The sequence below is a fragment of the Bison bison genome, unplaced genomic scaffold, assembly GCF_000754665.1.
Source record: "Bison bison bison isolate TAMUID 2011002044 unplaced genomic scaffold, Bison_UMD1.0 scf7180017864063, whole genome shotgun sequence".
In the NCBI taxonomy this organism is placed as follows: Eukaryota; Metazoa; Chordata; class Mammalia; order Artiodactyla; family Bovidae; genus Bison; species Bison bison.
In genome coordinates, this window is record NW_011494635.1 from 15619779 (window position 1) to 15633051 (window position 13273).

A 13273-nucleotide genomic window follows, 5' to 3' on the forward strand; every position below is an offset into this window, starting at 1 on the left:
AAGCATGGCTTCACACTGGGCACCACTGATAGCAATGCAGAGACACACAGAGGCCACCATGCTTCATCCAGGGAGGCCCAGAAGGAAGATGGGGCCCTGTGCCGCGGTGCTGGGAGTCCCTCATTCCTGGTCTGGTATGAGGGGGCTGTAGGGTCTCTTTCCCGACTCTAACCCCCAGGCTCCTCGAGGTGCTTGTTAATGAGATTTTTCTGGGCCTAAGCCTTCTGTGATGTTGGGGGATTTGTTGGGCTGACATCCCAGCAGCCGTAGCTCATGGCTGGAGCAGCTGGGGGAGGGCACGTCTTCATCATGGTGTCTGAAGAGGGTGGCTCCATGGTATGCGGTGTGCTGAGTGGGACTCCTGGGCCCTGTCAGGTCGTCCCAGTCTCCAGAGGGGAGCCCTGTGGTCAGTGTGGCCTGCTGGACACACAGTGTTGCAGAAGGAAGGGGTGGTATCAGCACATGTTTAATTAAGAGAACCATCAGATCTGCAGGCGATGCCTAGCAGTGACTGAAGGCCCTTTCTGGACAGTTCTGGAGCCTCCAAGAAAACTGAGTTCAGTTGTTCTCCCAGACCTGATCACATCTGGCTTGGCAGTTAAGCTCCACAGATGGTTTCGTTGGTGGATCTCCACTGTTTAACTGATTTCTCTGCGAGAGGACTTGTGTACTTTTCATTTTGCTTCAGTTTAAGTTGATTTTTTTTTTTTTGCTTTTATTATGTTTGCAGTAGGAGGCTGACATCCCATTGGTTAAAAGTCTCTGTTCACTGAATAGAAACCATGGCAAGCACCTCTGTGGTGCCAAACGTGCTGTTTCCTGAGCTGTGTTTGTGGGTGTGTGTTGATCCGGGAGGGACTTTGAAAAATGCCATGAGAACACAAGTAACCTTTATTTCTCGGGAACGAACTGGAGATGAAGCAGCTGCTCTGGTCACTGGAGGCCGAGGCCCGAGGGCGATGCGTCCCCAACCTGCTAGAAACCCCGACGTCCTGTGCATGTCGCCGTCGTGGCTACTGGGAACACACAAGTGTCTATCTCCTCACAGTGGTGGCGGTGCTGTCCTGTCTCTATGGAAGGATGTGCTCCTACAGGAGAGAATGCAGACCTGGGTTGGCAGCAGGCGGGGTCTACCCTGGACGGCCAGCCACAGGCGCCCCGCCCACATTTCTCCGTGCACTGCCCCTGGTGTCGGTCAGGGAAGCAGCTGGGTTTTGTTCTGACTGTGGTTTAAAGAATATTTCCTTCTGGTATTTACATGAATTAAGGACCTTCACTTGAGTCTGGCTTAATATGGGACCTTAAACACTCTCCTATGTATGAAAGGGCATTTGACTTAGGTATTACCACCCTTATAGGTAAATAGCTAGGTTCACACACCTAGAAGGACTTTCTAGAAGAGCCTTGCTCCAGGCAATGTTGGGCATGTGGTGTATCCTTGCCGCGGGTTCTGACTTTCTGGATAGAATACCCCGTCGTAGCCAGACCACCCCCCAGACAAGGCACATGCGGAGACCCAGGTGCTTGGGAGTGGTGAGCAGATAGAAACCTCGTCCAGTGAGATCCAGGCCTCATGACATGGCAGCGTGTGGCTCACTGCAGGATGGCCAAGGACAACACTCCCCGAACTCTCCACGGCCTGCCAGCTGGTGTCCGTTCACGCGGGTGAGACTCCTTTCCTGTGTCCCCAGGACCTGGCACCAGCCCAAGTCACCTCCCTCCGGCCCCTTCGCCCTCCTGCACTCAGAGCCCCGGATGCCCGCTCTGGTGACCGGCCAGACGGAGCCCAGGGAGCCGGCCGCCTCCCCAGCCCAGGTAAGACGCGAGGGCTGCCGGCCAGATGCCTGTCCACTGGGCACATCCCCATGGGCCCAGTGCCCAGAACCCACATGCAGCATGTCCTGGGTGAGCCTATGTGGTCGTGGCTGCTTTCCATCCACCCTCTGCCCCACAATCCCCTCGGCCCCGTGTCACTCAGGGTGATGCAGATGTCGGCTTTGCAGTAATAGTTGCAACATTTGTGACATTAAATCAGCTTTGATATTCAAATTACAATGCTTCTAAGGGGCAATTTTCTCCAGTGTACAGACTCCTACAGCAGTGGGTTAAAAGCCCTGAGCAGTGCTGGTTGGTCTCAAGCGGGTTTTGCTGCGGTGCTGGCTGCTGTGTGTCTGTTACCAGGCATCTGAGACCCACTTCCTATGTCTCAGGTAGTTATTTAAAGACAGGTCTGTTAGGTTCCGGTATTTCCCTGAAGAAAAAATCTTCAAGGAGGGAGAGTTTAAGCACATGTTTTGTAATTTGAAATAAATCAAATGCTATTTCTGTGCATTTGAAACCAGGATGTTTCAGTGGGAGGAGCTGGTGTTGTGCTGATGTGGATTTTTCGCATGTCCGCTCAGGCTTCCTTTCTGGAAGTGTGATGGTCATCCTGTGGTGGCTGGTCGGGGACCCGGTGAGCAGGTACACGCCTCTGTGCTACTGTCTCCCCAAGTCGGCCACGTCCTCATGGCCCATAACTCATCTGTCTCTCCTAGGTCAACACCCCCGGACCTAGAGGCCTGGGCTGAGGGACTGGCCCCTCCGGAGGTGATTCCAGCTGGGGCTTGAGGTTTCCACAGGCTCTACCGGCCTAGCCAGGATGACCGGGGTGTCCTTTTGGCTCATTGTATGGCCAGGAGCACTTTCACAGCCTGGGTGGACTTGCCTAGGGCTCCACCCTGAAGTCAGATAAGGAGCCCCAAGAGATGGACACCTGTGGATGATGGGTTTTGAGGCTGCCAGACTGGAACAGGCATTTGGTACATGGGGGTGGACCTGGGTATGGGCCTGTCTGATGCAGGCAGCCTGGCATTGGGTCCAGGTGGCCAGTGGTGATGGCAGAGCCACACATAGACACACACACACACACACACACACACACACACATCCTGGGGAGTCATCAGAGCAGGTGGGACTTGAAGGCTGCAGTCCTTGAGGGACAGAAAAATCTGTAGAAAAGAATCCAGTGAATCTGCTGGAACTGAAAATACAAAGTGTAAGGTTGAGGATGCGTGAGTAGTGTAGAGCAGTCAGTACCACCCGAGACAGGGCACGGGACTGGAAGATAGTGATGGACAGGATCCAGCTTAAACTTGGGGAAAAAGCATGGGGACAAGCAAAGACACACTGAGGAACAGTGAGAATGTCCAGTGCATGTGCACTGGGGCCCAGAGGAGAGAAAACAGAGTGGAGCAGTGTCAGGAGAGACAACAGAGAATGTTCCCAAACTGATGATGGAAGACATCCTTCCACAGATTCAGGAAGCTCAGGGAACCAAAGCAGAACGACACCAAAATAAAACAACCACCAAACACCCAAACTGGGCACACTGCTGTCATACTATTGAAAACCAAAGACAAAAATAGAAACCTTGGAAGCAGCCTGAGAAACGAGAACATTAAAAGGAACAACATCAAGACTGATGTCTGACTTTGCAACAGAAACAATGCCGCTAGTCTCTAGGGCGCTGCAGAAACTCCGAGACCAGAATCCTATAGCCAGCAGATGTACCCCTCACAGACCAGGGCCACATGAAGACAACGTCTGCCAGAGAAACAGAAAGCAGGGGCTGCACTGTCACCCAACAGGAAAGACTGGAGAACAGCCTCTGTAGAAAGACTGTGAGCATTTAAAGCAAAGTTTATGGCTCTTTGTGGGATTTTTGACTCAAGTAGCAGAGTAACACGTTGCATGAACAGCTCAAATGGTGGGAGGGTGGGCAACTGTGGGGTCTGAATGAGTCTCGCCTTCTCTACGAAGTCTCAACAAACACTGACAAAAATCATCGTGTAAAGCTCAAAGACTTATGAAGAGAAAAGTGGAATAGTACTTGATTGATTTCAAAAAATGGTAAGCAGGGAAGGTTAAAGCAACAAAAAGCATAAAAGGACAAATCGAACATACGTAGCAAGATGCAAACAGCACCCAGATACACCAATAGTCCTGTTATTACCAACATATTGAACACTACGGGAAAAAGAAAGGATTACCAGCCTGCTTTTCAAAGAAAATCTGTTGTTTGTAGATAACATGTGTTACAGATAAGAACACAGAAAGGTTTAAAGCAAAGAATTTAAAGAAGGCTGAGCACCGAAGAATTGATGCTTTTGAATTGTGGTGCTGGATGAGACTCCTGAGAGTCCCTTGGACTGCAAGGAGATCAGACCAGTCAATCCTAAAGGAAATTAGCCCTGAATATTCATTGGAAGGACTGATACTGAAGCTGAAGCGCCAATACTTTGGCCATCTGATGTGAAGAGCCGATTCATTGGAAAAGACCCTGATGCTGGAAAAGATTGAGGGCAGGAGGAGACGGGGGAGACAGTATGAGATGGTTGAATGGCATCACCAACTCAATGGACATGAGTTTGAGCAAACTCCAGGAGATAGAGAGGACAGAGGAGCCTGGCTTGCTGCAGTCCCTGGCATTGCAAAGAGTTGAACACAACTGAGTGACTGAACAACAACAAAAAGATAAAAAAGAGAAACCAAGGAAACACCAGCCTAAAAAGGTTTATCGGTATCAAACAAAGTGAAATGTGGAAGGGTGTTGCTCCAGAGGCTGCTACACAGGACAAGAGAGTCAGTTCAGAGGGAAATGTGAATATTGGATGTACAGGTTGGGGTTTTAGATATATGGAGTGAAAGCTGACAGCTTTGAAAGGAGGAAGAAAGAAGTCCACAGTTAGAGCGGGGATTTTTAACAGATTTCCTCGGTAATTGATAGATCAGCAGACAGAATATCAGCAAGGATGGAGAAGATTTGAACACAATTTTCAAATATTAACCTGGAATAAACCCACTGAGTCACAAGATGCTGCTCTTTTCCTATATGTTGGACTCAGCTTGCTATTTTGTTCAGGAGTTTTGCATCTTTGTTCAGAGAAGTATTGGCTTGTAACAACATGGTCAACCAAGTCATACATCACACCAAACAAGTGCATAAACTTTCCAAGCGCACAGGAAACATTTACAAATAGACCAAGCAGGAATGTAATGGAAATCTAAGCAAATGTTAAACAGTGAACTCATACAGAGTGTGTGCTCTAATCTCAGTGAAGTTAAATTTTAAAAATCAGCAGCAGAAAGATACTAGAGTAAGTCACAATGGAAATTACAAAATATTTTGAACTGAATGATAATGAAAATATGACACATCAAAACGTGTAGGTTACATCTAAAGTCCTATTTAAGGGAAATTTATAGCTCTTGCACTTATTAAAAAATAAAGTAAGTTTAATTTGAGAAGTCAGGAGGGAGAAAAGAATAGAAAATTAAACCCACAGAAAGCAGAGGGAGTGAAACAGAGAGCAGATGTCAATGAAATAAAAAGCAGATGGACAACAGAAAAATGAACCAATCCAAACACCAATACATTGAAAGATTAGTAAAACAAACTCCTATCACGGTGATCAGTAAGAAGAGAGGAAAGCTGATTGTCAATAATAGGTATAAAAAAATCATTACTAAGATACTAAAGATGTTAGAATGATAATAAGGGAACATCGTGAACAATTTTGTGCTAATACATTTGACAAGTTGGAGGAAATGGGCAAATTTCCTGAAAAAACAGTATATCAAACAGAGCATTTTAGGATGCCCCAGGGCCGTCGGTGGGTGGAGGGAGCAGGCTTAGACTGGCTGCTCTGAACCAAATCGGCAGTGCTGGGACATAGAGCCATCCCTGGTCTGGCCATGGGGTGATCATGGAGGGGACCATGACCCAAATTTGAGAGCTGGTAGAGGAGAACGGGGGTGGCTCTGGGGTGGTCGGTATGAAAGCTGTGCTCACGGGCAGTTTATTTACCTTCTCTTGAAATCCCTCCCTCACGAGGAGGGCAGCCCCGGCCAAGTCACAGGCCCCAGATGCTGCAGAATACAGAAATTGGGGGAGGGATTAACACAGTCATTGGAGATCAGAAGAGGAGAGAGCAGATGCCCAGCCTGGCAGCAGGCAAGAGGGATAGGCAAAGAGGCCGTGGACGAGGGTCTGAGCAGACTCTGATGGGGAAGCTGAGGTGGGTGGAGTTCTCAATATGTGGATCTGGGCACTTCCCTGGTGGTGCAGTGGTTAAGACTCTGCACTTCCAATGCAGGGGGCGCGAGTTCGATATCTGAAATGGTTCTGGAATGTTTCCTGGTCAGTGAGTTTACCGCAAGTCTGATTCTCTGCAGGGCTGAGCGGAGACGTGGCTTCCTCTAACACTGCTTCACTGAGTGGTACTTTTGTAGATACATTTCTGCAAAACTGTAGCCCCGTGTTATTGAACTTCATACTTTAGATAATCTGGTGCCAAGTTCTGACCTCGCTTCCTCATTTTCAAGCTTGCCATTCGCCTTGTCCACTTAATTCCAGGCAAAAGGGCTCTGTTTTCAGGGTGGATTGGTAGAGAGTGTCTGTTTCAATTTGATGCTATCTGTGTTTTTTCATTTATTTCAATTACGTTTTCACTGTTTGCATTTTTAAGACTTTATTGGTATTTATGAGAATCAAACTCCATGATGTATAAAGGTGTTCTAAGATACATAGGCTGTAAACTACAAGTTACGAAAGTGTTAGCTTCTTTCCTGTACAGTTATTTTAATTACAGCAGTCAATGAACATTTTTCTCAGCAGTGTTCATGAAAGTAGTGGGTTTCATGGTGCCCCCCACAAAGACACGTGCATGTCCTAATTCCTGGGATCTGTGAATGTGACCCTATTTGGGAAAAGGTCTTCCAGACTTAATTAAGGATTTTAAGATAAGCTCTCCGTGGAATATCCAGTTGGTCCTAAATCCAGTGACCAGTGTCCTTATAAGAGACAGATGAGGAGACAGACACAGAGGAGCTGCTACAAGAAGACGGAAGCAGAGACGGGAGGGAGGTGCTGCAAGCCCAGAGAACTGGAGCCCCAGAAGCTGGAAGAGGCAGGAAGGACCCTCCCCTGGAGCCTTGGGAGGGAGTGCAGCCCAGCGACACCTTGACCTCAGGCATCTGTCCTCCAAGATAGAAACAACAGGTGTCTGATGCTTTAAGATGCCCAGATTGTTGACATTTATATTAGCAGGCAACTAATAGGTTAAGAAACCACAAAATGCATCATCGTGGGTAGGTTCAGTGTGCCTGGGGATGGGGGTCACATGTTTGTGCAACTAAATTGTTTTTCTAGGGGAAAAATACAGCACTTGTGTACAGAGATAAGTATTTTTTCTAACATGTAGGTCTGGATTGTTAAATGCAAGCTAGAATGAATAACTCAAATTTTAATTTTTATGTTTATAGAAGCAGAATAGAAAGTCTAAAATAACTCAGAAAGGTTATTTGAAATAAAACAACCTAAAAGCTGTCTCCTCGCGCTCCTTTTCCATCTCAGAGCAGGTAGCCCACTTGCTGTGTTCCATGCAATGTGAAAACTGGTTTGGTGCTGGGCACCAAATAGCCCAGAGGCCCATGTGGGTGGCTGTGTTGCTACTGCCTCATCGAGGGGTGGGTTAGGCTGGGCCTGGTGCTCAGATGGGAAGAGAGATATGGAGTGGGAGGTTTTCCTCCTTGGGAGCTGCCAGGTGTGGCCTGTCCAGATGTGCCAGTCTGGGTGCCCTCCCCTCTGTCCTATCTTGGACCCTCACCTGGACCCACCTGTCCAATGGCCCTCCGTGTGGGGCTGGAGCCCTGCTCAGGAAGGGCTGCTTCCTCTAGGGTCCAAGAGCTGCCGAATGCTCTGGTTGTGCCTGCGTCTGAGACCCGGGCCTACAGCTTTGCCGGGAGCAGTACTGCTAACAGTGGTAACCACGGTCTGTGTCGCATGTACAGAGAGTAGCCTTGGCCCTCTGAGCCAGTATGGACCATGGCCTTGGCCCCTGGTGCACACAGGGCCTGACAGCAGGCACAGCGGCTTCTCAGGATTTCTCTCCAGGGGCAAAGGTTCTCTAGTAGGCATCTTATTGAGGCACTGTTTGCAAGGGTAAAAAAAATAGAAACAACTTCCATGTTTGTTGAATAAATAGTGATGTAGCCGCACACTTAAGAACCTACAGTTAAGAATCATACCGTGAAAATGTAGTTCACAGATGTTATTGTGGCCCCCTGTGTGAAGGGACAGTGAATGGTGACTGTTCACGCCTCTCACCGCCTGGTTTCACCCACTTCCCTCCCGGCGCCTTCCCGTCCACCCTAGCTACCAGCCACACACATGTCGGAAGTTTCTAGACGTGAGAAAATGCCTTACTTTTTAGTACGGGCTTGGATGCTGAGAGAGGCCTGGTGGCCATGCCCAGGTTTGGTGGACAGTGGAGCCCCTCTATGTGTACAGACATGGGCAGGCGGCGAGCCCAGGGGTAGCATGGATTCTGAGCTGTGATGATGTCCACACAGCCCATCTTGGGGCTGTGATGGCCTCCCCTGGTGAAGCTGTCGGCCTGTGCGTGGACAGGGGTCATCCTGGGCAATGTGTCCCTGGTGTCTGACTCCATGGGGTGCGGGAGATGACAGAGGGAGAGTGCGGGTCCATGAGGTCAGCCAGGCTCCCAGCAGGCCCTGCGGACAGTCTCACTGACCGTGTTCTGGGAAATAAAGGCATCTGGCCGCTTGATTATTTAGATGCCCTTTAAGATGTCTCAGGAGAAAATCTATGGCTTGATTTTTGTTGTTGTTCAGTCGCTCAGTCGTGTCCGATTCTGCAACCCCATGGACTGCAGCACGCCAGGCTTCCCTGTCCTTCACCATCTCCCGGAGCTTGTTCAAACTCATGTCCATTGAATCGGCAATGCCATCCAACCATCTCATTCTCTGTCGTCCCCTTTTCCTCCTGCCTTCAATCTTTCCCAGCATCAGGGTCTTTTCCAATGAGTTGGCTCTTCGCATCAGGTGGCCAAAGTATTGGAGCTTCAGCTTCAGCATCAGTCCTTCTAATGAGTATTCAGGATTGATTTCCTTTAGGATTGACTGGTTTGGTCTCCTTGCAGTCCAAGGAACTCTCAAGTCTTCTCCAACACTACAGTTTGAAAGCATCAGTTCTTCTATGCTCAGCCTTTATGGTCCATCTCTCACATCCATACGTGACTACTGGAAAAACCATAGCTTTGACTATACGGGCCTTTGTCAGAAAAGTAACAGCTTGTTTAAGAAGCAAAATAAAATGTCCTGCTCCCTGTTGCCTGGTGTGTTTCAGGGCCAGAGGTGCAGAGTGAACACCCACTTCTCTATGCTCGTGGAGACATAGGCGTGTCCAGGGCCTCTGGACTCGGTGTTGCGGTCCTGCACCATCCCCTGGGCGTCATTTCTGTGGCGACCCACCTGGGGCCAGGGCCTGAGAAGCAGAATGGATGGGTGGCTTGGGGCACCCCTCATGGAGATGGTGGCAAGGGCTCTGATCTGTGTGATATGCTAGGTGGCCTGGGATTGGGGAAACTGGGCTGGATGGAGCCGTCCTGTCACGTGTCCAGCAGCCTGGCCGACTCTCTTGGGCGAGAGAGGCCAGCTTCAGTCACCGTAGTTTCCCCAGCTTCTCCTCGCCCTGCTAGCTGTGTCATGCTGTGGCCACTGGCTTCTCGTCTGCTTCCCTCTGGTGCCTCCAGGGGCAGCCGTGATCATGGCTGGGCCCTGCTGAGTGCGGGTATTTGGCAGGGTCTGACAAGGGGTCCTGCTGCTGCTGGTATTCATTCCACCTGCCTGCCTTTGGCCTGATGGTCAGGACCCTTGGTCTGTCCCTTGCGTGCTGGTGCTGGGGTGCAGTGGATGAGTGTTGTGGGTGGCTTGAGGGCCAGGGGGCTTATTCCAGACACCTGAGACTGATGTCCATCCTGGGCTCCCCTCCTGGGAGGAAGTGCCACCAAGGACTTGGGAGGGCCTCCCAGCAACCCTGGTGAGCTCGGGTGAGCGACCCAGGAGCCATGGGTCTGGGTACGGGGTGCCCCTTGGCTCAGGGAGGTGACTGTGGTGTCTGCGACTGCCCAGCACAGGGGATGTCACTCAGGATGAGCTTCCCTAGTGCCTGGTGGGCCTCACACAGTGGGACTATCCCCCATGAGCCGCCCAGAATGTGGCCCCAGCCTAGGGCCCACAGTGTCACTCCCTGAAGCATGAGGAGGGGAAGTGGGGCCGGCTGCTGGCTGTGTGTCGGGGGCTGGCAGCCTCTCGCTAGGCTGCGTCCACCAGGCAGCACCCGTATACCCTGTTGTGGCCATGTGGAGGTGTGGACCATGTGGAGATGGGTCTGTTGATGCCGCGCGTGTGGACTCGTGTGTTTCAGGGCTGATGTGGGAGGTACCGGCTGATCTAAGAAGCACACTTTCTCAGAGCATGGGCACAGCCCCCTCTGGCCCGGGCCCAGGCCTGGCGGGCGGACTGGGCGGGGCTTGGGGCTGACCGGCAGCCGTCTGTCTTGTCTGTCTTGCAGTGAACGAGTTCACGGTCATCAGGAAGAAGTTCCGCTGCCCCTACTGCAGCTTCTCGGCCATGCACCAGTGCATCCTCAAGCGGCACATGCGCTCGCACACTGGCGAGCGGCCCTACCCCTGCGAGATCTGCGGGAAGAAGTTCACTAGGCGCGAGCACATGAAGCGGCACACGCTGGTGAGCGGCGCTGGGGGCGGGGCCACGCCAGGGAGGTGTGGGGTCATCACGGGGTCAGTGTGGGGTCAGCAGGGGTCGGTCCAGGGCTATGCTTTGTCCAGGCAGGATGGGAATGTGGGGTGTCAGGGTGCCAAGGGAAGCCCTGAAGTGGGGTCCACTCTGCGGTGGGAAAGACCAGGACAGCAGGGACCCCCACATCCCTCCTGACCGGCTCTGCCCCCAGCCCCAGATGCAGAAGGCAGATGGACACATCGCCCCGGCCCCACCCGTCAAGTTTCCCTTGAGACTGCCTCTGCCCTAGCTCCACTTCTGCGGGCGCCTCCCTCCCTGCCAGGACCCTGCCCCCGGCCTGGGGCTCCTGCCACACAGCCACTTCCTCCGTGCCCCTCTCACTCCCGCCCTGCAGTCGCCATGGGACCCTACGGCCCCTGGAAGGTCCGACAGCCTGGCTCGTAGCTCTGGAGCAGGTGCTGTGTGGATGTATTTGCTTGGCCAGGAAGTGATAGAGAAGGTCATGCTTGAAACTGCGAGGCAGAGTCAACAAAAAGTGGGCAAGGAACCCTTGGGTGGGTGAGAAAACAGGGAGGTCAGGCAGCCGGGGGCTGGGGGCAGGAGAGAACGTTGGGTGGTGTGAATGAAGGCACCTCAGGGTTGCATGGGCTGGCCAGCAGAGCAAGCCACCAGGAGGCATAAAGGGGCCACATCTCTGCGGTGAGGGGCCCAGGTGCATCCTGGCACAGGGCTGACCATCCAGGGAGGCCAAGGTGAGATCTCAGGCATGACCCTGACGGAGTAAGCCGAGGGAGGGAGTGAGTCCAAGCCCACCGTCATAGCACCCGCATCCTTCCTTGCCCATCCATGCATCCATTCAGACAAGTGTCTGGCCATCTGGTGCTGGTGGACCAGCTCCCACAACTCCCCAGGAGCTGCCCGCACCGCCCAACCCTGTTGTGACCAGACTGAAGTCTTAGCTCTCTGGTTGGGAGAGGGTTGCATAAGTCCTAGATTTAAAATGTAGCAAATGATAAGAAGCAGGAAGAGCCCCTGACCTAATGATCTGAGGCTCTGTGCTGAAATCAGATTCTGTGAGGAGGCCCAGTTCCTCCTGACATCCATTTCAGGCCGCGTCCGGCCTCCTGCCTGCCCAGGCTGGCTGGCAGCAGTCCTCGGTCCTTGTGGTTGAGGTTTAGTGTAAGAGCACAGTAGGGCAGATCTTCAAGGTGGTCTGCGGGACCCCTGAGCTGAGAAGTCCAGGGCACTCGGCCAGGCACTCAAGGGAAACCTCCGTAGGCCTGTCGGTCGGAGAATTCAGAAAGGCTTCCCTGTTCCCCTCGGAGCCCCTAGCCCTGCCTGCCCTGTGGGTCAGCACTCAGCCCAGCTCTGGGCTGTCCTGACGACATCCCAGAAGTCAGGTGGTCGAGTCACCCCTGGTCACTGCTGTCCCGAGACTGCCATCAACCATACCCCCATGCCCCAGCCACTGGGGGCCACCAGAGTCCCATCCATCCCCTTGTGGGGCAAAAGCTGGGGTGTGGCGGAGGTGACTCCTCTGCCATTTTTGCTGGAACGTGTGGGGAGCAGCACGACCTCCAGTGAGATCTGAGCCTGGGGCCAGTCCTGCTGGGGGACACGACCAGCCTGGTGCCCAGCACACCTCTGAATGGAAACAAGTTTTGGTGGCACCTGCAACTCTGTATGTCCTGGCTTTGTGCCTCAACCCCTGTCCAGGGTTAGGGGTGTGAGCAGCCTAGTGGATCGAGTCTCCACCCCTCACTCAGACCTCACCCTCTGGGCCCCCCAGTCATCCGTCTCCCCCTGCACTGACTGCCAGCCCCCGCCACTGACCACCATCCCCCCTCACTGACCTCTGTCCTCCCACACTGACTGTCATCCCCCGGCACTGACCGCCCCCACACTGACAGCCGTGCCCCCGCAGGTGCACAGCAAGGACAAGAAGTACGTGTGCAAGCTGTGCAGCCGTGTGTTCATGTCGGCCGCCAGCGTGGGCATCAAGCATGGCTCGCGGCGCCATGGCGTGTGTGCCGACTGCGCAGGTGGCGGCGGGGCCGGGTCCCTGGATGGTGGCGGCGCAGAGGGCTCCCCCGAGCTGTTCGCAGGCGACGGGCCATACCTGGAGGACCCTGAGGACCCACGCGGTGAGGGCGAGGAGGAGCTGGGCGAGGACGAGGATGACGTGGGCCTAGCCCCTGAGGACACGCTGCTGGGGGACAAGGAGGACGACGACTCGCCACGGGGGCCCCACAGCCCCACGGGGGGCGCGGACAAAGACTTCGCCTGGATCTCCTAGGCCAGGCGAGCAATGGGCTGCGGCCACCCTCACCTGTGTGTGCCCCGGGCCCCTTCTCCTGCTGCCCCCAACCCCTCGTGGAGAGCAACCTGGGGCTCTGAGGCGGCCGCTGCCCCAGCTAGCGGGGCTGGGGTCACACACAGGGTGGAGGCGCAGAGTGGGTTTGAGCCTTGAGAGAGCCCTCAGCATCTCCCCAACCTGGGGCACATGGCGGGCCTCAGGGGAGCCCAGGAGGCTGGCGGCCAGGAAGGGGCCAGTGCTGGCCAGGGCCTCCTTTGTGTCCCTGAGGCCTGGGTCCCGGGGCTGTTAGGAGAGTTCCACTGACCCCGGCCATCCAGGGCTGAGTCCCCCCAACCCCTTGTCAGCTGCAGA

General features: G+C 53.3%; 1 protein-coding gene across 3 annotated transcripts in view; it reads left to right on the top strand.

Moving 5' to 3' along the window:
- The window catches only part of ZBTB46 (zinc finger and BTB domain containing 46), a 39305-nt gene extending 26038 nt beyond the window's left edge, over positions 1-13267 (top strand). For all 3 annotated transcript variants that reach the window (XM_010836559.1, XM_010836560.1, XM_010836558.1), the window contains 2 exons: positions 10418-10593; positions 12530-13267. In XM_010836559.1, the coding sequence (XP_010834861.1) occupies positions 10418-10593; positions 12530-12901 (548 nt within the window). In that variant the 3' untranslated portion in view covers positions 12902-13267. The remainder of the gene's footprint in view (positions 1-10417; positions 10594-12529) is intronic.
- The last annotated feature ends 6 nt before the right edge of the window (positions 13268-13273 follow it).